Below are 24705 nucleotides of genomic sequence, written 5' to 3' on the forward strand. Positions count from 1 at the left end.
AGCACCCAGAACACAGAACCGTGAATGGAACCTCCGCTGAGCTCACGTTCCCACTTGAAAGGAGAATTCCAACTTGAGCTTCCACCATCTGGTCTAGCTACGACCACCGCACCTTCTGGAATAACTCTCCCCACACCTTCCCCCCTCCCCTCCCCTGCTCCTGCCCACTCTCTACCCCACTCCCTACCACCAACCGAGGGCACCATTGGCCACCTGGCTCTGTCCATCTTCAGGACTCACTCAAAGACTTTGGCCCTTCCCAATGGGTGGTACCCCTTTCTTTCTACTCCAGGATCCCTGAAATACCTGCCTCTCCTGCCCCCCCCCCCCCCACACACACACACATTACTGGAAGGCCAGCGATAATCACCTTTTCTCAGGCCCTCAGAGCAACCCTAGTTAGAAGACTCAGTAGTTGTTGCTGGATGAGCACATATCCCGGCTCATCTAGGAAGGAGGTAGGTCTGGGAGCCTGTGCCCCACCGTTCCCCATGCACAGTCATCTGCCCATGTCCACCGGGGACTGGAGCCGGGACCCCCTGGCAATCAGAAATCCACAGATGTTCACGTCTTTTATATGTAAAATAAAAGGTGGCACCGCATTTGCATATAAGCTGAGCTCATTCTCCCAGGTACTGGGTTAAAATCATTCCTAGATTATTCAGTTAGCCTCTGTGCATCACTTACATTGAATCATGTCTGGAGGACTCGCAGTAGCAAATGTAATGGAAGTGCAGTATGGAGAGTTGTGCTGTATTGTTTAGGGCTCATCATAAGGGAAGGGCTGTACATGGTTAGCACAGATGCAAATATCCACATCCATATATTTCACTTGGAGTTGGTTAATCAGATGTGGAACCCTGATACAGACGCCTGTCTTACTTCATTCTTGAGAACCCCACATTGGGTTCAATCTAATGAAATTCCACAGTAGGAAGCTGTGAAGCTTTCAGACATGAAGAACCTACTGAGGAAAGCACCCCCACACACACACACACACACTCCCATCTAGTCACTCATTACTCGTTCAGCCTGGCTTTGGACATGTACCAGACACATGACATGTACCAGTAAGAACATTCTTCTAGTCAGGCACCAGTAGCTCTCATCTGTAATCCTATCCAGGCTGGCTTCTAGGAGGCTGAGATCTGAGGATTGCGGTTCAAAGCCAGCCCAAGCAGGAAAGTCCATGAGACTCCTAGCCTCAAGTCACCATCACCACCACCAACAAGAAGCTAGAAGTGGAGCTGTAGCTTGAGTAGTAGAGCACTAGCCTTGAGCAAAGAAGCTAAGGAACAGCACCAAGCCCTAAGTGTAAACACCAAGACTGGTGCACATGCACACATGCATTCATGCACACACACACACACACACACACACAGAATATTCTCCTGATAGCCCAGAGTAACCCCACCCTGCTTACTTCCAACTTCAGTTGGGTATGGCTCGCATGGTAGCCCTGCCATGGCTGGTGGTCGGGTGGGGGCCCTCTAGTCCCCCCAGAACCTAACCTGGAGCCCGCCTGTTTGGTGGGGGCTGCCTAAGCAGGTAGGAGGGGTGGGGGCTGAGATATTTGCTGCTTTCTCTGACAAGATCAGTCCTAAGGCACGGGGGTGGGCGAGGGGGCTGCCGAAGTGGGCTAGCCAGCTGCAAAAGCAATCTAGGTTTACATGGACACTGTGCACTCATTTCCTAGAAGGCTCCTGTCCAGCCACAGACTTCAGGGCCCAATGCAATCCAGACTGCCCTCCACTGGATGGTAGAAGAAAGCCTCACCTGAGCAGGATATAGCAGGAAGACAGGGTTCCCCTCTGTGGGGGCGCAGGTGGGAAGACCCACATCGTAAGGTTGGCTGCCTTCCAATATCAGTGAAGGTGGAGGCCAGGGGATTCTGGGACTTAAGAGGCAGGAACTGCTCCCCAGGAGAGCCAGCCTGCAGGCTGGGCTAGTTCCCCCAGTCAGGACTGAGTCTTTCCTTCCTTTTCTGTTTTCCAGCTCCCTAGGTTGTCAGAAAACACACTCATCAGACTGACCTTTCCGATTCCAGCTGTCCTAATCCTTGTCAGCAAACAGAGCCTTCCCAAGCTAGTGGCAGGGTGAGCTCCTGGAGGGAAATCCCAGAGGAAACACCCCCCTCTCCTCCCCATTCCCACCATCCTCCTCCCCCCTCCATCAGCAGCCAGCCAGTTCACCTGCCCAGGTGAGGACCCGTGGCTGTAGAGGGCAGTTCAGCTGCCCATTGGGCCCTTGGCACGCAGCCAACGAGATGCAGGCACTTGGCAGACCCGATCTACCTAGGACTCCACGTCTGCCAGGCTCAGATTCTGAAGCCCAAAGTTCACAGCGGGGCCTCCCAGCCCGGCGGCACAGAGCTCTGCATTTGCTGAGAGGTTTTTCATCATTTATGAATGAGCGCTGGCAGCCACCCTGCAAATTATGGCCCAGTTGGAGACCAGGGCTTGAGGCTTTCAGGCTCAGCCCTGGCGCTGGAAGCAGCTTCATGATACTCCAACTGCTGCCTGTGAGCCACGCCCCCAGGTTCTTCAGCCTCGGGAGGCTAGCACAGATTGTGTATTTATGCAACCACCCTACACCGCACCTAATAGTCTCAGGGCAGACATGAACAGACAGTGACCCTGCCCTGCTCACCATGGACCACATGGGCTGGGTGCTGTAAAGGTCACCCCTGTGTACTCTGGAATTAGATATGATCAAATTGAAAATCCAGCTCTCTGCTGGGCACCAGTAGTTTAATTATACCTGTAATCCCAGCTACCCAGGAAGCTGAGATCTAAGGATGGTAGTTCAAAGCCAGCCCAGCCAGGAAAGTCTATGAGACTCTTATCACCACATAACCACCAAAAAGCCAGAAGTGGAGCTGTGGCTCAAGTGATAGAGTGCCAGCCTTGAGAGAAAAAAAACCCTCAGGAACAATGACCAGGCCCTGAGTGTAAGCCTCAGGTCTGGCATAAACAAAAAAGAAAGAAAAGGCTTTTCTCTATGCATTCTCTCAGGGAAGCAACTACCGTGCCTCAGTTTCCTCCTCTAAGAAATGGGAACAGCAGCCCCACCCCCACCTCTGGACTTTCAGAAGGTCTCATTGGCTTAACTTCCCATGTCGTTATGCTGAACAAAACTGGCAGGCAGCTTCTCTTCCAGACCTGCCTGGAGGCTGCTGGCAGGTAGAGGGGGAGGAAGGAGAGAGAGCGAGATTTCCAGGGTAACAACCCAGTACAGTATGGGGGAGGCATGGCGTTACTAGGAGGAGATCTAGAGCCCCCTGGATTAGCCAAGAAATCCTCAGCCTTGTTTGTGCACAAGACAGCTACCATCTTTCTTTCCCTTTACAAATATCCCCCCAGGAGCAATTTCCAAGCAAGTTTAATCTTGTGTCTAAGGTATAAAGCCTAGATAACTCAAGAGTTATTAGATGTAAAATATTCAGCCCTCCGTGGCCGTGGGTCTGGCTCAGGACCAGGACACTCCTATAGCAGACTTGAATCATCACTCAAGCTGCAGCTTCTGGTGGCTACCTGAAGGACCAGCATCTCCCTCAGATGGGAGGCAGATGCACCATTTATGCGTCTGGACCTGGATTTCAGCCAGGAAAGGGAATGGTTTACTGAATAATGAAAGTGCGTGGTCCCGTGGTGGCTTCTCCTGATCCCTAAGGAGTCCCTAGCTTCTCAGTGCCCAGGGGACAGGTGTCTCGGAGTGTGCAGCATCTTGTGGCTGTGAGCGGACATGTCTCCAGAAACATCCCCAGGAACAGAAGAGGACAGACCTGAGTGGTGACGTGGAATGACAGATATTTTTTCATTTTTTTATTTTTGGCAGCCATCCATTCGCCTGTTCATGGGGTGAGGGTTTCACGTGTTAGAATTGGTTCCAGTGGAACCGTATCCCATACCTGGTCACACCACATCCCATGCTCTGATTCTTGGGGTGCAGCCCATGGTTCTCTTCTAGAATGTTTGTATGGATCACACTACAATCAACTCGGGTTCCGGGGTGGTCCTGTGGAGTCAGGAAAACTGAGCACATGTGGACAGGTGATGTGCTGCCTGTGGCTTTGTCTGTTCATGTTCCGTGTTCTGGTGGCTTTCCTGGGGGGCTTCACCCACTGGAGGGAAAGGGGCAGGGGGATGCAGAGTGGATCGTCATTTCTGCCTTTTGTACATTCATGGACATAGGCTCAGGACCAAGGCAAGTCAGTATATCTATGTCCCCAACCCAGAGGTGGCTGGAGAATGGATGTGAGTGGATTTCAGCCAACACTAATCAAGTACAGATTCAAAGATAACTATCAGACCTAGTCCTGTGGCCGAGAGAGAGAGGCACCCGAGAGAGGGGTGATGGGGTGAGGACAGAGTGTAGAGGGCAGAGGTCGCGTGGTGTTCATTGGAAATTCCAGGCCCAACACTTGGACCAGAGTCCAAGATGCTAAAGTCCCTCATAGAAAAGGGCATAGTGTGTGCCATGCATCTGACTATACATGGATGCACTTACAGGATATCCATCCTCTGGTACACTGTAATCCTCTCTAGAAGACCTGTAACACCTATTACAATGGAAATTCTGTGTAAAATAGTTGTTATGCTCTTCCTTAGGGAAAAACTAATATCCAAAAAAAAAACTGTGCTTACTCAATACAGATGTATTTTTCTCCTGAATCTTTTTCATCTGCAGTTGGCTGAGTGCATGGAGACAGGATTGGTGGATACAGAGAGCTGGCTGTACATAAAAGAGGAAAGAGATCGGGTCCACGGGTCCAGGAGGCTTCTTGGAAGGAATGCCGCCTGACCTGATGACCTTTGAAAATTTACAAGGGGACAGAGCATAGGGATAGGGAGAGAGACCTCCAGACAGAAGAGGGCAGCATGGACAACCATGGACCAGAACCACTTGATGTGAATAAGGAACCAGTGGGGTTGGAGAACAGAGCAGCAAGAGGAGCCAACCAGGCAAGGCTAGCATGCCAGAACTTTCTCCTGCAAGAGGAAGGCAGTGCTTTTCAGTATTGTGCGTCACCAGATCACCGTGGCAGGTAGCTTTGAAAGAATGGATGGGTAGTATGGATGGAGAAGAGAGATGGATAGTTGTAGATGTTCAAACTGCAGGATTGGCAGATGGTTGGGCAAGGCGCCCTCCGGGGAGCGCCTCCTGCTGGAGAACGGGGGTAAGACACTGACAGAGGAGATGGGGAGTCATCTTGGAACAGGAGGGCAGTTGAGTCTAGTGAGCATGCAGACAGAGCTGTCCCTTGGACAGGTGGATGTTAGGTCAGGGAGGAAGCCATAGACCAAGGAATCGCAGCACATGGAAGCAGAGAGAAGCACAAGGTGTTCAGGTCACCCGCAGGAGCACGAGGAGGTAAAGAGAAGATAGAAGTGAGCGCTAGACCTACCAGGACACCTATGAAAAGCTGGAAAGGACCAGCAAGGAGAGATTAAGGAACACGTGAGGGAGCAAACCCAGGAGAGCCAGGGAAGTCACCTCATGAGAGAACTGGGTCAAAGATACTGGGTGATTTTGCTGGAAATAGGATTAGCCAGGCGCCTGTGGCTCACGCCTGTAATCCTAGCTACTCAGGAGGCTGAGATCTAAGGATCGTGGTTCAAAAGCAGGCAGAGCAAGAAAGTTCGTGAAACTCTTATCTCCAATAAATTCCTGGAGTGGAGCTGTGGCTTAAGTGGTAGAATGCGAGCCTTGAGCAAAAAAGATGCTCAGGGACAGCACCCAAGCCCTGAGTACAAACCCCAGGACTGTCAAAGGGAGAGAGGGAGAGAGACAAACAGACAGACGAGACAGAGAGACAGATGTCAGAGTTCAGACACTTCAGGGCTGTTGGTCAACATATAATACATGTATGTGTTTATGGGCAAAAATGTGATGTTTCGGGCTGGGAAGGTGGCTCAGTGGTAGAGCGCTTGCCTTGCATGCATGAGACCCTGGGTTCGATTCCTCAGCACCACATACGCAAAAAGAAAAAAGCTGGAAGTGGTGCTGTAGCTCAAGTGGTAGAGCGCTAGCCTTGAGCTGAAGAGCTAAAGGACAGTGCCCAGGCCCAGAGTTCAGGCCCCACGACCGGACCCCCCCCCCAAAAAGAATGTGATATTTCCATACATGTATATAATATGTAATAATGCTGGTGTGGAGGCTCAAGCCTGAAATTCTAGCTACTTGGAGGAACATGGTTTGAGGTCAGCCAGAGCATAAAAGTTTTTGAGACTGCATTTCAACCAATGGCTGGGTATGGTGGTGAACACCGGTTATCCCCAACTTACAGGAGAAACCCAATGGCTAGGTGCAGTAGTGCACACCCGTCATCCCAGTGACAAAGGAAAGCACAAATGGGATTGTAGCCTAGGATAGCCAGAGCGTAAAGCGAGACCCTAGCTCAAAAATAACCAGTGGAAAAGGGCCTGGCAGAGTGACTCAGCTGATAGACACCTGCTTAGCAAGCATCAGGCCCTGAGTTCAACCCCAGTACTGCTAAAAAAAAATGAACATTGTATATGAAGTGATCAGGTCATAGTCATTAGCATACCCATCACCCCAGGGTGTGTAGGACTTTGGGGAGTCAGCCATCTATGCCTTCCCCTCTCATCTGAGACAGAGGTCTCCCCACCTGCCTCATGGTGGGTCCCACGGGTCCTCCGCTGCCTGAGCTCTGCTCTAAGTCTCCCTAGGAGACTTAGGATATTTCCATGGATCTTGGGTCGCCGTGTGGTTCAGAGGTTGGCAAAAGGAAGATGCTCCTAAGGTTGTCTGGGATATTATAGAACATCCCATCATAGGGTGGGTCCTCCCCCAGCCTTCCGGTGACTGTCGGGTGCTCGTAAAGTGCATCTATTTGGTCTGAGAGGTGATGATGATGTGGTTGCTTCTCACCCCAGATCTGCACTTCCAGAAAAGTCTCCTGAGCTCTCCCAGCCTCCTCTTTTGTCTGTAAAGTGAACGATGCACCAAATTCCTGTGCTTAGAAAATGGATGCTTTGGGTACCGGTGCAACACTGTTATTGTTATTACTATTACCGACGACTGTGTTATATAGGAATCCAATCATGAGATACAGAGAAGCCGTAATCTGAAAGGTCATATGGGGATTCTTTATTAGAAAGCCGGCGAATGCAAGCAGACTCATGTCCCCCCCCCCCCCCAAAAAAAAACTTGCACCCTCAAATACACTTAACGCTGTTAGGAAACTGAGCCATGAGGGAGTAAAGAAAGAGCAGAAAAACAGTCTCTACAAACCAGGTCAGCTCTAATGGAGAGCTGCAGAGGGACGCCAGGGTGGCCTGAGGAGTCAGGAGACACGAGGCTTGGACAATGGAGGCTGAGGTGATGTGGGGGGGTGGGGGACGGGCCTAAATAGGATCATGGTCAGGGGGCAGGGTCACAGGGAACTCCAGAGTTCAAAGAGTCATGGTACAGGCCTGGCAGGTCGGAGAACCCATTGTCCATATGTCCGCTCCTGCTTTTAGGAATTTAGGTACCTGTCACCTGGGGGTGGGGATGAGGAAGTGGATTTTTTTACCTCCGAGAGTTTTGGGGAAGCCTCTATCATGCACCAAGATGCCAAGATGGCACCCGTTCCACCCAGTTACCATATTTCGACTGTTGCTGCTGGTGGAGAATTACTTAGCATGGGAGCAGCTTGGCCCCCTCAGAGTTGCATACATGCTCTTCCCCAGCCGTGCAGTCTGACAGGAAGCCAGAGTCACTGCAAACTGTCAGAAGAGGCATGGTGCCAAATTAGATCTGATTGATTTTGTTCAGAGAGTGAGGAGGGGTGTGTGTGTGTGTGTGTGTGTGTGTATGAATGTGCACGCGTGCACACACACCAAAGCTGGGGTTTGAACTCAGGGATGTCCCTTAGTTGTGTATTTTGTTTGTTGTACCAGTCCTATGGCTTGAACCTAGAACCTGGCCTTTCTTGTTTAAGGCTGGCACTCTACCACTTGAGCCATACCTCTACTTCTGGTATTTTGTGTTTAATTGAAGATAAGAGTCTCAGACTTTTCTGTCTGGGCTGACTTCAAACCAAGATTCTCAAATCTCAGTCATCTGAGTAGCCAGTATATCAAACCCCATGGGCATCCATCTTGTCTCTGAGTTTTTTGGTTCAAGACGGGTGGCCCTTATCATTTGAGCCACAGCTCCCCTTCCTGCTTTTCTTTTTTTAGTAGTTAATTGGAAATAAGAGTCATGGACTTTCCTGCCCAGGGCTGACTTGGAACCTTGATCCTCAGATCTCTGCCTCCTGAGTAGCTTAGGATTACAGGCGTGAACCACAGGCTCCTGACTTGAGAGTAAGGAGTTAACAATGAATTCGTGAAAAGCCAACATCTCCCTCCTCAATTGGCCTTGGGAAGGGGAAAGAGAGTCATAGATTAAGAAGCCACCTGGAGAATTGGGGTGAAATTGGTTGTGTCCAAGCTTTGGTGCCCCCCTAATCAGGTAATGAAGTCGCTCTCCACTTCCTGACTTCCAGGGTCCCAGAACCCATAGCTTCTTCTAGGCACTCAGGACCCGCCTCTCTTTCCTGTTCTACAGCATTCCTCTAGCTTAATGGTGGGGACTGGAGTTCAGTTTCTCATTAACTTTTATCCTCCCCATAAACAGCCTGCTTAACTCACAATGGTGATGGTTCCGCTCTGTTCCTGAGGGTTTCTCTGCTGCCTGGCTCAGAGCCAGCCAGTTCTTGCTCTTGCTGCGGCCCAGTTCTGTCCTCCAAAAAGCCTGTGTGCTCTTTGGCCTGCTGGGCTTGAGAGCGAGGGAAGCTGGCTTTTGTATTCGATTTACTTTTTTTGTTTTTCTTTTGCAAGCATGCAAAAGCCCAAGCCGGGTCTTAGCTCCCAACTTCCTTGGAGAAAGCAGAGGCCAGAGCAGGCAGAAGGCAGCCCCGAGTGCAGGCATAGCTCCAGGATCTGGCATCAGGGACAGGAGGTGATAAACCTTGAGGACAGACAGGGAGAAGGAGAAATGGGTGGCCTAGTGTCCAAGCACTGAGTGAAGGCAAGGTTGGGAGGCAGTGGCCAAAGAAGGCTATGCTGGGAGGGTGTTGATACACCGAGCCAAGTGTGGTCCGAGGTTAGTCTGACAGGTAACAGTGATGACTCATGTCATCTTGGCAGCTTTTCTCTCTACTCCAAATCAGCAGGTGACCTTGAATGTGACCTCAGTGCCAGAGGTTAGATCCTGCCTGACCTCCCTGCCTCCTCTGTATCCCCAGCCCTGGAGGATCCTGTGGTGTTGCTGGTATAACACTTTCCCCTGGCTCCCTTCTGCTTCTAGGCCTGCTGGCCTCTGGGCCTCAGCAGTTATGTCCACCCTTGTATTTTTCTTGCCACCCCTCTCCTATATCAGGTGAAGCTCAAGTACTGGTTCTTCCCAACGGCCTCCCCTGACAAGTACCAGGTGTACCTGAGAAGTAAAATCCACCGGGTTGAAAATTTGTACTGAGTATGCAGTGGTAGGTAGACAAAAGAGCACTGATCTTGGAGTCCACAGTCCACACCAACTGATTATCCTAGAAGAAGAAGTGAACAAGGTGTTGATGGTCCCAGGGCCCCTTCTAGAAGTCTATCATTCTTGACTACAGTTCTCCCTCCCCCATACCCCAGGCCCTTCTGTTATACTCTCGGATTATTGGAGCATAACTTGCCAGAAATCTGCAGAGACAATCCGAGGGAAAAGTCTGGAATCTGCAGAGAGCCGTTTTGTCCCCTTAGAACTCCATATTTGCTCCTCATTAAAAGAAAGTGAATAAAAAATCAACCCCCGACCCTTGGTACTGAGATTTCATCCAAGCACCAATTATTGAGCAGATACAAGTAGAAAAATCACAAAGACAATAACCAAACACCCATTTCCCAGTGTTAGGACAGAAGACAAGCTATTGGTTGGGGAAATCTCCTTGGCTCTGTTCAATTATGAATCTCGGCAGGAAGCCTGAAAAATCCCGGCAGCTCGGGAGCAAAGCGGTGGAGGAGGCGTGAGGCTAGCTCCTTTTGTTCTTGAGTTCTGGGAGCCAGAGGAGGTATGATAAGAGACTGAAGTCAAGGGGCAGGAGCTGGGTTGTGAGCAGCAGGCTCTGCAGTCCAGTGCTCTTTCTTGGCATCCTAACTGCAGGCAGGTGTATCCAGAAGCCACGGGAGGCGAGGGAGAAGAAACAGATCTCAACCCAAACCTAAGTTGAGTCAGAAACCAAAGTTACAGCTGGTAGGGATCTTGATTTCTCTTGGATACAAGCACAGAAACTGACTTCCGGCTTGATCCTCCAAGAGGGATTTTGCTGGAAAGATGTGAAGGGATGCCAAAGGATGGGAAGAGTTTAACAGCCCAGACCTCGGCAAAGGGCAGGGGAAGAAGAAAGCCAAAGGTTTCCATCATGGGCCATTCAAAAAATGCACCTTGTTTGTGAATTCTCCAACAGAGCTTGGTTCCTGGGTCTCCTCTGTTGCTCATCCAGAACCAGATTCCCAGGAGAGCAGCTTATGGGTCCGGCTCATTCTTCCTGTGTCCAGGAGCCTTGTAGTTCCTCAAGGTGGTGCCCCAGGCTGAGCCCAAGGAAACGGTGCCTGTCCTTCCACAGCCCTCCTTGGCCCCTCCCACCCCTCGCTCTGGCATCGGCGGACGTGCAGCTGCCCAGGAATCTCTGGCAGCTGTAGGAAGATGCCAACACAGAGCCAGAGTTTAATGTGTCTTCCTCAGCAGGGGCTCCAGTCGAAGGGGAGAAAGCTAGCTGATCCTGGTGAGCAGAGCCTGCAGTCTCTCGGGCAGCTGAGCTCCTGTGGGGACTACAGGCAGACACCCCTGGGCCCCAGGGTGAGACCCTCAAACTCTACAAGGCCCCAAAAAATCCAGCCTTACAGGGAATCATGTCGGAGGCATTCAGAGCCTCTAGGGACCACGGCTCCCTACCTAAGTCACACAGAGGCTTGCCCAGCTCTCCTGGGAGTCCCAAGGACACAGGGGTGTGCTCCAGAAGGACTGGCATGGTTCCCGGTGGGGGGGCAGTCACTGTCTGCCTCACCCTGTCATGCTGTCTCTCCCTCACAGTGGTCTGGGCTGCCACGGGCACTATCTCCTCTCTGACTCAGTGAGAGCTCAGCTTCCTTCGGAAACTTCCTTAGCACCCTGTTCAGCATGTACCCCATTTCTTTCTTTGAAACACCACATCGCTGCTCCTTCCCTTTTGACTCTCTTGGTGGCAAAATGTTCCCTCACCTCCTCATCTAAGGAGCACATCCTCCCAGGCAGACAAGCCTCTGGACTCCCACAGAGCCTGGCATGGATACATGAATACCGAACCAAAGAAAAGGACGGGCAAGGGGTCCACTGGCTGCAGGATTTCTAAAGGAAAACTCTAAATGTCCTTAGCCCCTCAAGGATGCCAAGCTTGGCTATCAGATGAAGGAGTTTAGAAGGGCACTGGTAGCTTGTGCCTGCAATCCTAGCTACTCAGGAGGCTGAGATCTGAGGATTGTGGTTTAAAGCCAGCCCAAGCAAGGAAAGTCCATGAGCCTCTACCCCCAAATTAACCACCAAAAAGCCAGAAGTAGAGCTGTAGCTCAAGTGGTAGAGCACTAGCCCTGAGCAAAAAAAAAAAAGCCAAGTAGGTACACTCAGTGTGTACCTGTGAATGCAAGGCCCAGTTCTAGCACACACACACACACACACACACACACACACACACACACACACACACACACACACACACACGGAGGAGCCTGTATAAAACTTCTGCAGAGGGCTGGGAAGGTGGCTCAGTGGTAGAGCGCTTGCCTTGCATGCATGAGGCCCTGGGTTCGATTCCTCAGCACCACATAAGCAAAAAGAAAAAAGCCGGAAGTGGCGCTGTGGCTCAAGTGGTAGAGCTCTAGCCTTGAGCTGAAGAGCTGAGGGACAGTGCCCAACCTAGAGTTCAGGCCCCATGACTGGACCCTCCCCCCCCAAAAAAAAACAACAAACTTCTGCAGAAGCTGAGCACTGGCAGCTCATGCCTATAATCATAGCTACTCAGGAGGTTGAGAACTGAGGATCCCAGACTAGGTAGGAAAAGTCTGTGAAACTCTTAACTCCAATTAACTGCCAGAAACGCTGGAAGTGGAGCTGTGGCTCAGGTGGTAGCAGACTGGCCTTGAGCAGGTCCTGAGTTCAAGTTCCAGGACTGGGGGGAAAAAATCCTTCTGCAGAAACCAGTGCAATTACCATTTTCCCAAAGGAGCCTTCTGGGCTCTGAATCTCAAGCATTGGAGGGGACATGCAGGGTCCCTCCTCAGACTCCCGTCAGCGAACAGTGTGTTCTGACACCATCTCTGTGAAGGGAGGGGTCAAAAAGGACATCCTAGAATTGATCTTCTCAGTGTGCATTGACCCACGTGGATCTCGTTTCAGCTCTGAAAGGTATTTCCCCATTTTCAAGATGAAGAGCAGCTCTCTGATCCTCAGCGAGCCACAGCCTTGCCTGAGTTCCCCCCCAAGGATGTGCTCCTGGGAACTCTGGACACCCTGTTTCAGAGCCTTCCCTGGGTCAGCATGGAGTTAACTGTGCAACTAGAAAGCTCTGGCAGACCAGGGACTATATCTACCTTGTGCCTCTCTGTGTATTGATTCGTACTGTAACAGAAAGGCGTCACAATGTCGAATGTGCTTAAACCAACCGCTGATTTCCTGCTCATGTAACAAGCCAGAGCAGGTGGTTTGTTTAGTGAATGACAGTCCTCCTTCCACAGTGCAGCTCCGAGACCCAGGTCCCATTCATTGTGGGGCTTCCCCGGAAGGAAGGGACTGATGATGGAGATGGAGGGGTTTGCTTGCTGCTCTACACCTTGTCCCAGAATGGCACGTGTCATTTGAGTTCACGTTCCTTAGGATCCCCTGCCGCATGGCTGCATCTGACTGGAGGGAACCTGGGGAATATGGAACAACCCAGTAAAAAGAAGAGATGGGTTGCAGGAAGCAGAAAACTCTGCAGCAGCTCGGAGGTCCCAGCATCTAGGAAATCGCGGGTGCTCCGTAAATAGAAATTCAACGAAGGAACCAAAATCCTGAGTGACTTAACCACATTCTTGCAGGGAATCAGTAAAATTCTAAGCAGCTGAGGCCCCCCACTCTCCCCTCCCCGCCCCCCACACCACCAAAGAGCAGCCCAGCCCACGCTGCCTCTCTGAGCCTGGAGTTTCTCCATAGGAACCCACGGAGAGGTTTCCAAACAGCCTTGTCTCCCTACCGCTGGAGAGACGCCAGCCCGACAGAGACCAGAGCATGCCAATTGGGAAATCACAGTTATTAGGAGAGCTCTTTGGAGATGGGCGTGGGAAGGGAGGGATTACAAAAAGGACCTCTGAGGGAGGAATTATGGGGAGCAGGTTCGGGGCAGGACAGAGAGCCCTGGGTAAAAGCAGCATGGAACGTTGGGTGCAGGGCCTGCAGGCCTGACCAGTGCACCCCCTCTTAGCCTGCATCCATGGGTTGAGTTCTACCCCACCATACACAAATACACCCCCAAAAAAGCCTCGTGTTAAACTTCTCACACACAGACAGTGGTCCATATAATTATCTATTTAGAGACGGGATCTCTATGGGAAACCCTCCTCTATTAGGACTGGTGGCCTTATAAACAGGGGAAATTGAGGCACAGACACAAACACACGGGGTAAGGAGAGAGCAGAGATGGAGGTGGTGATTCCAATAGCCGGAAAGTGCCAAAACATCACCAGCCACCACCAGAAGTGAGGCAGAGGCCCAGCACGGAAGCACTGTCACAGCCTTCTGACTCTCACCTTGGCCTTCGTAGCTGTGAGCCAGTGGAGACATTTGTGAACCACCCAAGTCTGATTCGTCGTTCGTAGACAAATGCACCTGTGTGCTGTCATAGCCATGATCCTTCCGTCCCAGCCGTACCCCTCACCTGCCCATACGCCTAGAGACAAGTCAGACACTGCAGGGCCTTGCCTGTGCTGCCTTCTGTATTCAACACCCCCTCATCGCCTCCCCTCCACAGGGTGACCCCCTCCCCATCGCAGCCTCCCATCACCTCTGGAGGTGATGCCACCCCAAAACATAAACTGTGGGTGGCTTATCAAACCACATAGACTTATTTCTCACTGTTCTGGAAGCTGGGAAGTTCCCAGCATTGGCAGATTGAGTGTCCAGTGAAGGCCCGTGTCCTCCTGCTTCTTCAATGGCCCTTTCTGCATCAGGACACTAGGGAAGAGCACTGGACAAGGGTCACAAAGCTGCGTTGCAGCTGCCACTCTGTCATGCACACAGCAGGTGTCCGCTGGGCCTCAGTGGCCTGTCAGTGTCATGGGACAGGCAAGATGGCTTTACAGCATGGAGTAGAATTCCCAATAGCACAGCAGGGACTGCAGGAGGCTTGTGAAAAGTCTGTGGGCCTCTCTAAGCTTTAGACAAGCCTTTTCATTATGCACATATGCCAGCTCTGGGGCTTGAACTCAGGGCCTCAAACCTTTGCTTAACTTTTTCTGATCATAGTTGGTGCTCTTGAGCCACACCTCCACTTCAGGTATTTTGGTGGTTAATTGGAGATGAGTCTCCTGGACTTTTCTGCCCAGGCTGGCTTTGAAGATCTCAGTCTGAGTAGCTGGGATGACAGGTTTGAGCTCCTGGTGCCCAGCTGAAGGAGTCTTCTTATATTGATGCTATAGGTTGATGCCAGTGATGGCTTTCATCTGAGCCTGAGTCCTGGGCTTATGTGTGGATGATATGTCCCGGGTCCCCATCCTCGGGACCAGGCATGAGGGACCGCCCCTGCTGGGGCCTGCCCCTCCAAAAGCAATGTAGGCTGGACCTCAGAGCTGCCCACCTAAAAGACAGAGCCTGGGAGCAGCTTCCCACTAGCCCGCATCCCCTCTCCCGCTGTTCAAAGGTTACAGGCTGGATAGACATTCCTCGAATTCTGGGGGGTGAGTGTCTGCAGAGCAGTTTCCCCCAGGCAGTCAACCAATGCCCTGAGCAAAAGACAGGAAATAATTGGTGCTGCTGAGTTGAGGCATCCACAGGGGATGCGTGCAGGGAGCTGGTGGCAGCAGACGTGAGTGGCTGAGAGACGCAAGCTGGGCAGAAATGCATCCTCCTCTCAGCAGGCACCCTATTAGTACTGCTGCTGGCGCTCGTGGAGATGGAGTGACATCATGCTTGTGCAGACGGAGTGACATCATGCTGGTGGAAACACTTTGCAGCTGATAAAAAGTAACCATCGTTACTTGTAAGTCTCTGGCTGACATCCTTTCCTCCAGGATTTTCTTAACGATGAGAGGCCTTTTGAGGTGCCTGTTACGGAAGCTGATGTCAGATACCAGTACAGAAATGACTCTAAGCAAAGCTGAGCAAGATCTAGTATTGAAATTCTTTTTTTTTTTTTTTTCCAGTCCTGGGGCTTAAGCTTAGAGCCTGGGCACTGGCTCTGAACGCTTTTGCTCAAGGCTTCGTGCTGTACCAGTTTGAGCCAGAGCTCCACTTCCGGGTTGTTTTTGTTGGTTTGTTGTTGTTGTTGTTTGAGTAGTTAATTGTGTATCAGAGTCTCAGGGGAATTCTGCTGCCCAGGCTAGCTTCAAACCGTGATCCTCAGATTTCAGCCTCCAAAGTAGCTAGTGTTATGGCCATCGGCACCTGTTGTATTGAGATTCTGATGGTCCAGGATGCTCTGCTTGGTGCCCTGGCAGTACATGGGGGCAGCCCCTCCAGGGTATGATCATCCCAGAAGTTACAGCGGGAAGGCGACACACAGAGGCTGCAGGCTCCTCACCCCTTCCCTCACCTTTGTTCCCGCCTCACTCCCCAACTTCCAAGGCTGGGGCATCTGGTCAAGTCCATGTTTTTACTTAGAATTAAAGAATCTGGTTGCTTTTCACTTTCTTTGTATAAATCTCATTCCTGTTGGTGGCTCATGCCTATAATCCTAGCTGAGATCTGAAGATCTTGGTTCAAAGCCAGCCCAGGTTAAACAAAAAAAAGTCCATGAGACTCTTTGTCTCCAACTAACCAGCAAAAAGCTGAAAGTATAGTGATAGAGCACCAGCCAAGACTGAAGCACCAAGCAAGACTGAAAGGCCCTGAATTAAGCCCAGTACCAACATACACACACACACACACATACACACACACACACATACACACACACACACATACACACACACACACACACACACACACACACGAATGTACAGGAGATTTTATTTTACTCATCCTGCCCTTTAGAAACAAAACACTGAACATATTTGGGGAAATCTCTTTCTAGATATTTTCTTATGCCCAGAGATGGGCTTTAATGAAAGTGGCTGCTGATGGGTGGAAATGAACGCGGCACAACGTGTACCTCTCTCCACACACAGTTCTGGCAAGGTAGAGCAGCAGCATCTCCCGCTGGCCCGCTTCCTAAGTTTAGGGATGGAGTAGATCTTGCCTGGGCCCACATGGCTCTCAAAGCCTTCCTGACTCTCAAGAAGGCAAAGGCTACTATGTCTCTGGGAGTTCCACCAAAGGCCCCAACCTCACCCTAAGTGCCCCCCCAGTTTACCTGCAGTGTGATCAGTCCCGAGTCCCAAAATCCACCACCCTCCATGCCACTTAATAGATAGCACAGCAAGTGCCCGCTTGCTGAGCGAAAGCACGGGTGACATGGATTAGAAATGGCTTTGTCTCTTCCTTCTCATATCAGCCATTAATCTTCTCCCTATTAAATGCCTTAAGGCAGCGATGACATAATTAAATTTGACAGCGACAGAGAAGATAGACACTGCGCGCCACAAAAACAGGGTCGGGGAAGTGAGGCGTCTCAGAAGCAGCTCCCGGGAAACTGAGTCTAGAGTCATGCCAGATTCAGAGAAGAGGCGGGAAGGGTAGCCCGCCCTGTGCCCTGGGCTGCTCAGACCCAGCCTGAACGCTGGGTTTGTCAGGAAAGCAAAGGTCAAGACGCCTCCTGGAACCATGGGGAAAGAAATAACTGAAGATATTTGGTGGGGGGGACTGGGGGTGAGGCTGATGGAGATAGGTTCAGGCTTCATGACTGTTGGCATCATGACCTCGTCTTCCTGACCTCTGTGAGCCCCTCTTTCCACAGAAGGCACTGGTAGCGTTTGGATTGCAGTTGTATGTCATAGTTTGGCCCCTTTTCTGTTGGCACCTGTGGGAACCATTGGAACCTTCAAGAGGTGGGAGCTAGTTGGAGGAGGTTAGACCATGGGGATGTGCCCTGGCTATTATATGGAGGATATCGGGACCCCAGCCCCTTCCTCTCTCCTATGTTTCCTGGCTGCCGTGAGGTGAATGGAGCTCCCTAGTTGGTGTTCCTATCTGACATAACATCTAGGGCCACCACAGGCCAAAGGACCATGGGCCTCTGAGACTATGAGCTAAAACAAGTCTTTCTTCTTTATGAGTTGTCTACCCCGTGTATTGTGTCTTAGTGATGGAAAGCTGACTCACACAGGTACGTTTGTGAATACCAGGGGGTTAGGATTACAACCTATCTTTTGGGGGGACACAGTTTGACCACAAACAGTGCCCATTTCTCTAGTCTGCACAGGCTTGGTGGGTAAGGAAAATGGGGGAGAAGAGAGGGCAGGAGGGAGGGAAGAAAGGAGGGAGGTCTTCCCACATGGGAGGACCCACTGTGTGGGAACAGAATCTCAAATAACTAAAATGACCATTTGTTTATTATATAGTCGAATCGGGAGATCCATGACTGCTTTTAGTGAAGCAGACACTAAAATGAACGTGCTTAAAATGAATTCATAAAGCGGGGGATGTAGCTGAGTGCAGAGCGCTTGCCTAACTTGCATAGGACCCTAGGTTCTGTCCCCGGTGTGGCCAAAAAAATAAAGAGAGCTAGTAGGTTACATCACTTGATTTCTACTTATAATTCCCATCAATGCCCTATGTGTAGAACGAGGCAGTGCTTTGAGCAAATGTTTCTGTGTGCAAGCTCATGTTCAAACTACTGAATTTCATTTTCAGGCTGAACATGTAAATGCATGGTGGTGCTCTTTCTGCCAGTGTTCATTGTTTTTAGTGTTCTTGGGTTTGAGGAGAGGGGGAGTTTTCTCCTCCCTTAATTCCTTTTAGGATTTTCAGCAACTTCTGGGTTCACACCAACTTATTCTCTTTTTTAATTCAAAAATAAAAAGTGTTCTTAAAAAACCCCGAGTTCTTAACTGGAGAGGTGTTTATAAACTACAGTTAAATGCAACTGCAGGTTGAAGATTAAAAGAGTACAACACAATCCCAAACAGACTCACTAAACGCATGGCTGTCATGGGGCCCCATAATAATATTCCTGGGCATTTATCCCAGAGAAATGGAAACATTTGGGGAAGAATTGTTATGAATCGCTAGAAACAGCATGTGTCCTTTGATGAGGAACCAACAGACAAACCACAGAAATCTGTACTGTGGAATACTACTCAGCAGTTAAAAGGACAAATTATTAATGTGCACATTGGGTGAGCCTCAGGAGAATGATACTGGGTAGAAACAGTCCCTGAAGGTCACATGTGGTATGATTCTTCTATCTGTGGAACATTCTGGAAAGGACAAGATCCCAAAGCAGAGAGCATCTCGGTGGCTGCCTTGGGTGGGGGAGGCATGGTATGGCTAGGAAGGGCCCTGACTGTGTCCGTGTCTGCCTCGTTTTGTAATGCGGTGGGAAGTCAGTGGAGGCTTCTCTGTGCTGCCATGTTGGTTCTCACGTGTATGTAAGTCTATGGTAATCTCAAAATAAGGTGTAAGTAAAAATAGTAAGAGCTGCAGCAAACCTGACAAGTGCTCTGTAAGCAAGTGGATCTGAAAAGAAAGATCGCTTGCTGCTTTTCCAACCTTTTATTATTTGACTTGTTCCAGCAGGCATGTGTGATTTGGTGATTTTGTTTAGACTTATGAAGTGGCAAAAAAAAAACATGAAAGAAAACAGAATAAAATGTGGCTAGCGAGCAGAGCAGAGCAGCTATGGCATCCATATTTTTGGTAGAGAATGCTAGTTCTGAGTGTGCGGGCGTATTTTGAATCTGGGGAGGAGGGGTGGGAAGAGGAGTGAGGGGATGTGTGCCCCGCCCACCCCGGCCTCTGTGCGCCCACCCACCCCTGTCCACCCTGCCACCAACACCCGTGGGTGACCATGAAGGAGCAAGGATACATGGGGGAGGGCATGGGGAATCCTGGGTCCAGCAACAGCGACCCTCTCCATAGCCAAAGACACAGGTCTGTAATCATCCCCAGTGCCCAGCATGGTTAGCTCATGGAATTCCCTCATGGGCCGTGGGTATACCCGTGGTACAGATAAGGATACTAAGGACTTGACCGTGTGCGTGATGGACCCAGACGCACGGAGCATTGTTGCAGCATACTCCATGCGAGACTTGACCTCATTGGTGAGACCTTCATTCTGTCTCCACCACCCCTGACCCCTGGCTTTTTGGAGGCAGCAGCAGAAGTTGTCTGGTGAAGGGAAAGCTGGGGGGGAAGAGGCAGCCGCAGAGCAGCGCTCTGGTGGCCAGATGTGAGAGCAGCGTCTCTCGCTCTGTTGGGTGCACTGGGAGACAGATGTGCTTCCAAGACGGTCTCCATTGACTGCGCCGTCAGCCTGGGCTGCTGGAGGCCAGCAAGATGCCGGGCATCAGCTACAGAGGAAGAATCAGCCCCCAGGTAGAAACAGCCCATCTTCAGAGTGTCAGAAAGTCACCTGCCTGCAGGGGTGCAGAGGCCGACTGTACATGACAGGTTGTTCCTGCGCATGACGGGTTGGTAGGTACAGGCAACGCATGACAGAGATACCTCATAAGCCGCCCTCTCCACTGGTGGACAGTTCATTGGTGGGCAATCCCAGGCTGCAGGACACTGAGAGAACTGGATGGAAGATTCTGGAAGGAAGGACTGGCCTTGTCCTCTGGCAAACCACCCAGGAGTCCTGCCTTCTATCCTGTGAGGGTCTCTTCTCAGAATGGGAAAAGAGAAAGCCAGGCAGGAGATGAGACCAGCCCTTATTATGTTGTGTTTGTGTTTGTGTTGCTACTGGGGCTCGAACTCAGGGTGTGGGTGGTATCCTCAATTTCTTTGCTCAAAACTGTCACTTTACCATGTGAACCACAGCTCCACTTCTGGCTTTTTGCTGGTCAATTGGTGTCAGTAGTCTTATTGACTTTCTGGCTGACTCTGAACCCTGAAATCCTCAGACTCCCGAGTAGCTAGGATTACAGGTGTGAGCCACAGGCTCACTTCCCTCTGGAAGTTTCTCTTACTCTGTGTTCTCTACCTTGCCCTGAGGAGATTGGAAGGTGAATCCACCGTGTCCATGTTCAGCATGTTCACTTGTACCTGGGAAGAGATTCCCTTTCTGTGTGTCTGAGAGAGAGAGTGACAGACAGACCTACGGACTCCCCCCTTACCCTCGCCTTCAGCTTTGGTTCCTCTGCCTGGAAAGCTCTCTTCCAACAAGGGCTTTGTCATTTTCCAAGCTGCCATTCTAAGCAGGAGTCTCTTTGCCATGGGGGGCCCTGGGCTGCCTGGTGCCTTCTGACCCCACAGAGATTCAAGATGAGTCTTCTCTCTTTCTCAAGGGTACCAGACCCAGAGCTTTGATGACATGGCCCCGTGGGGGCCCTCTCCCACTGTGTAGTTGTAGTTGGGGACGGGGTGTGCGCTCAGGCACACATGCGCGTGCTAGGGCCCCACCAGACAAATTTTGGAGCCGCGCTTTCCTGTGTGTCCAGGGCCTGCACAAAGCCTCTCAACGTGCAGTCACCGTGTCTGGAATAAATGGCCATGAGAAGCCACAGGACATTTACAGAGCGTTTGTCCTCTCCTTCCTCCAGGGATCTACAAAGGGCACTGCTTCCGGATCAATCACTTCCCAGAGGACAATGATTATGATCACGACAGCTCGGAGTATCTCCTTCGTGAGTGTCAAGAGCCCCTGGTTGGTTTTGTGTGCGTGGAGGGGAACAGAGGGTGGGCTAGGGGGTCCTGTGGCCGTGGAGAGGGTATTGTGGCCCCACCCTTCCATTCAGAAGTGAAGCATTCGGGGGTGGAGTCGTGCACAGTAACACCTCACAGCCTGGGTGACCTGGTGGAGTTGCTTGGCGGATGGGCTTCTACCTATCTGAGGCCTGAGCTGGGGGGGCAGGGCGGGGAGGCGGGGAACTGCAGCAAGCAGGGCTGCTGGGTATGGCCAGCTTTGGACCAGTTGGTTGGCTGGAGCACACTGGGGGTGGGCTTAAAGGCCTGCTTTCTGCACCGTCCGCATTTCTTTGAGAGTTAAGGTATCCAGCACATTGCTCAGCCAGAAGTAGACCTGTCCAGCCCTCCACTGCACGTACATACTTGAGATCGTGGGGCCTGAACTCTGGGCCTGGGCGCTGTCCCTCAGCTCTTAAGCTCAAGGCTAGCGCTCTACCACTTAAGCCACAGCACCACTTCCGAGGTTCTTGAAACAGCAGGTTAAGTCTCTGGCCAGGACAGCTTCTTGGTGTGCTGGCAGCCTGAGGAAGGTGAAGAAGGGGCAGGGCAGCCTGATATGGCCTTAAGTCCCTTCTGTACCAACTGCTGAAGTCACTACCTGTGTCTACCAGCTCTTACTGGAGTCTTTACCCCCATCTGGGGTCTGGGGCCGGGGGACTCCCATCCTGGAGCCAGTGTGTCATAACATATGCTGAACCCCAAAGGACAAATCTAGCTCCACTTCAGGAAGTCCAGATCTCCTCCCCGGGCTGGGATGGAGCCTAGAAATGGAAAAACCAGTAGATCTCAGTGTCATTTTCCCCTTAGCCAAAAGACACGAAGAGCTGCTTACGATGGCACCCCTGGTGTTCAGCCTGGCTTCATTGATGGAGAATCGATACCTGGGCCCTGAGAGAAAACACAATTCACTCCGCACCTGCTTGCAGATCATTTTCTTTTTTTTTTTTTTTTCGAAGAGAAAGGATTTAAATTCTGAGTCATCTGCTGAAGTAGAACAGCCAGTGAGTGTTCCCAGAGAGCTGAGGCTGTGGCAGGCAGCGGCAGTCAGGCCCAGAACCTGAAATCATTTGGCCAGAGCTCTGCCCCGCTTCCTTCCCTCATCTTCTCCTCCTCCTCCTCCTGTCTAGCTTCTGATTGTGATTCCTGGGGACCCACACTGGAGCAGGCGAATGAGATTTCCCATACAGCCTACCCCAGATAGCAGGGGCCAAACACAGCACAACTCCAGGAGCACCATTTGCAGGTGTTACAGATGAAGGACAGCCTTCGGGTTCTGTAGCGCAGGGCTGAGAGGGTGAGCTGGAGGGGCAGAGCTTCCCCACACTAGCTGTGGCCCTTCAGAGAAACTGCAGCTTCTTCATTTTGCAGTCTGGCAGGAGAAAGCCAGAGAAATAGCTATTACCGACTCTCCAAAAGCCAGTGTCGAGGAGCTTTGTGGTGTGATCCACACGGTGTCCTGGGGCCCAAGGCAGGATGGAGGAGGACAGAATGGGGATCTGAAGAGGCAAATAAAGTATGTGCCTGACCGGCTTCAGTCCTGCTGCTGGGGTTCCTCCAAGTCCGCTAGCAGGATCCCTGGGACAGGGGGGGAGAGGGGGCTAGAGGGGTGGGAAGTTGCAGAATGACTTCCTCAAATAAAGCCATGGTAGCAGCTGGACAGCAATGAGCGCTTATTTGGGAAGGACGTGTTCAGGTGTACAGTATGAGGAGACCTTCCCAGGTTCACTCACAAACCCAGCTATGCCCCGTCTGGGGCTGGCGGCCTTGGGGCCTGTGAGCTGCAGGTGTTGGCAGGCTTGGGGGCCGGGAGGCAGTGTGGACTTACCAGCAGGGAGGTGTATTTCTGCTCCATGGCTGCAGGCAGGGCCACTGGGCTCTGAGAACCTAACAGCCCTTCGTCCAGAAGGCAGGTGAGCCTGGAACCCGAGAGGTGAGTGGGTTTGAGAGGCAAGCCCAACCTCAGAGCCGGCTTGGCCTGTGTCCCCCGTGTACCAACATTCAGAACTCCCAAAATCTGGAGACACCCAGCAGAGTGGTTCTCTGGGGGCCAACATTTGCAGGGAGTTTCACTTCCTGCAGATGCATGTAGTCACAATAACAAAACTTACTGTGGGCCTATATTGTGTACCCCACACTGGGCATGTGGAATTACAGCAGCAAGCACAGAGCTCAACCCTCTTGGTCAGTGCTGACATGCTGGATATGGAGAATTGGAGAAAGGTACGGAAGTTGCTGCAGTAGAGGGGCCTGTGGAGCAGCTTGTGGTGAGGTGGAGCACAGCCATCCAGCCGGGAGCACCAGCCAGGCTGATCCAAGCTTGCGCTGCCCAAACCTGTCATGAGCAACTCAGGAAGGAAGTCAACCCCAGGCAACACCCCGAAACCTCCCACAGAAGCTGGTCTTGTGTCTTGAGTGACGTCCTTGGCCCAGGACTTCCTGCAGGCCTCCGAGCTCCTGGGAATGTCCCTGCACCGGACTTCTGCCATCATCTTGCCACCCACAGTCAGTGTGGAAAGGGCCAAGGGTTGGTCTGATTTACCTGGGGCAGAAATGGATGGCTATAAAGCAGGTTGCAGGCATCAGGTGATCTCAGACGGAACGAGGCTCCTCCTTTCTCTCCCGCCCTCCGGCCTATCTGCAGAGTCCAGGGCAAGTCCTGGTCCTGGCTCTGCCAGCACAGCTCAGCAGTGCATTTCCAAAGCACACAGGAAACCTCCTCCCAGTGGAATGGAGGCGTCTGGGGCCGGAGAGAAGAGCTTCATTTAGTGTCTTCCGACAATCCCTCCTCTGTGTTCCGGGGACACAGTGGTGGGTACAAAAGGAGACAAACACCGCCTTGAGATGCCGAAAGGCCCCACGCCAGTCAGCTGGCGTAAGAGGGACATCTGCCAGCACTTCCTGACTCACTGTCCCCTGCTGGGGCCACCAAGACCCAGGCATCTGATTTGTATGGGACTGGGAGACCCGCAGAGACATAGGGAAAACTGGGCTCTGGGCTCCTCCTCAGGTGGCTCTTCCCTTCCTCTGGCCTCCCTCCCACCCCAGATACTAAGGGAAGAGAACCTCAAAGCCCCTACTGTGTGCTTTGGTTTCTCACAATAATCCTGGAACAGCCATAACAAATTATCACCATGCTGTGGCTTGAAGTAACAGGAATTCACTCCCAATGTGGGGGCCAGAAATCTACCGTGAAGATGCTGATCGGGCCTGCCCTCTGGAGGCTCAGGGGGAAGAGGGGCTCTGCTCTTACCTCTTCTAGCTTCTGGGGATGTTAGCATTCCTGGACTGTCTGTGTGACTCCATTCTCTGCCTCCATCTTCACGTGGCCTCCTCCCAACTCTCCTCGCCTTAGAACACTTGTCATTGAGCTTCAGGACCGTCTGATCAACCAGGATGATCTCATCTTCAAAGCCTTAGTTGCATCTGACTTTTCTCCCTCCCCAAATAAGATCACATTCGCAGTTCCTGGGGTTAGGATGTGGGTATTTCCAGAGTGGTGGGGTACAACTCAACACCTGTGGGTCCGCGTAACTACTGTCCCCAAGTTATGAGAGAGTAGACTCTGCGGTGGCTCACACCTGTCATCCTAGTGACTCAGGAGGCTGAGACCCAAGGATCACAGTTCAAAGCCAGCCCAGGCAGAAAAGTGCCCAGGAGAACTCTTATCCCCAATTAACCACTCAAACACCAGAAGAGAAGCTATAACTCAAAGTGGTAGAG

The 24705-nt window shown here is 51.5% G+C and overlaps 1 protein-coding gene across 2 annotated transcripts in view; it reads left to right on the forward strand.

Moving 5' to 3' along the window:
• Nucleotides 1–24705, forward strand: part of Cacng4 (calcium voltage-gated channel auxiliary subunit gamma 4) — a 56125-nt gene that overhangs the window by 24606 nt on the left and 6814 nt on the right. For both annotated transcript variants that reach the window (XM_042665472.1, XM_042665473.1), the window contains one exon: nt 20841–20924. In XM_042665472.1, the coding sequence (XP_042521406.1) occupies nt 20841–20924 (84 nt within the window). The remainder of the gene's footprint in view (nt 1–20840; nt 20925–24705) is intronic.

This window comes from Dipodomys spectabilis, unplaced genomic scaffold (genome assembly GCF_019054845.1).
Source record: "Dipodomys spectabilis isolate Male_0828 unplaced genomic scaffold, ASM1905484v1 ptg000329l, whole genome shotgun sequence".
In the NCBI taxonomy this organism is placed as follows: Eukaryota; Metazoa; Chordata; class Mammalia; order Rodentia; family Heteromyidae; genus Dipodomys; species Dipodomys spectabilis.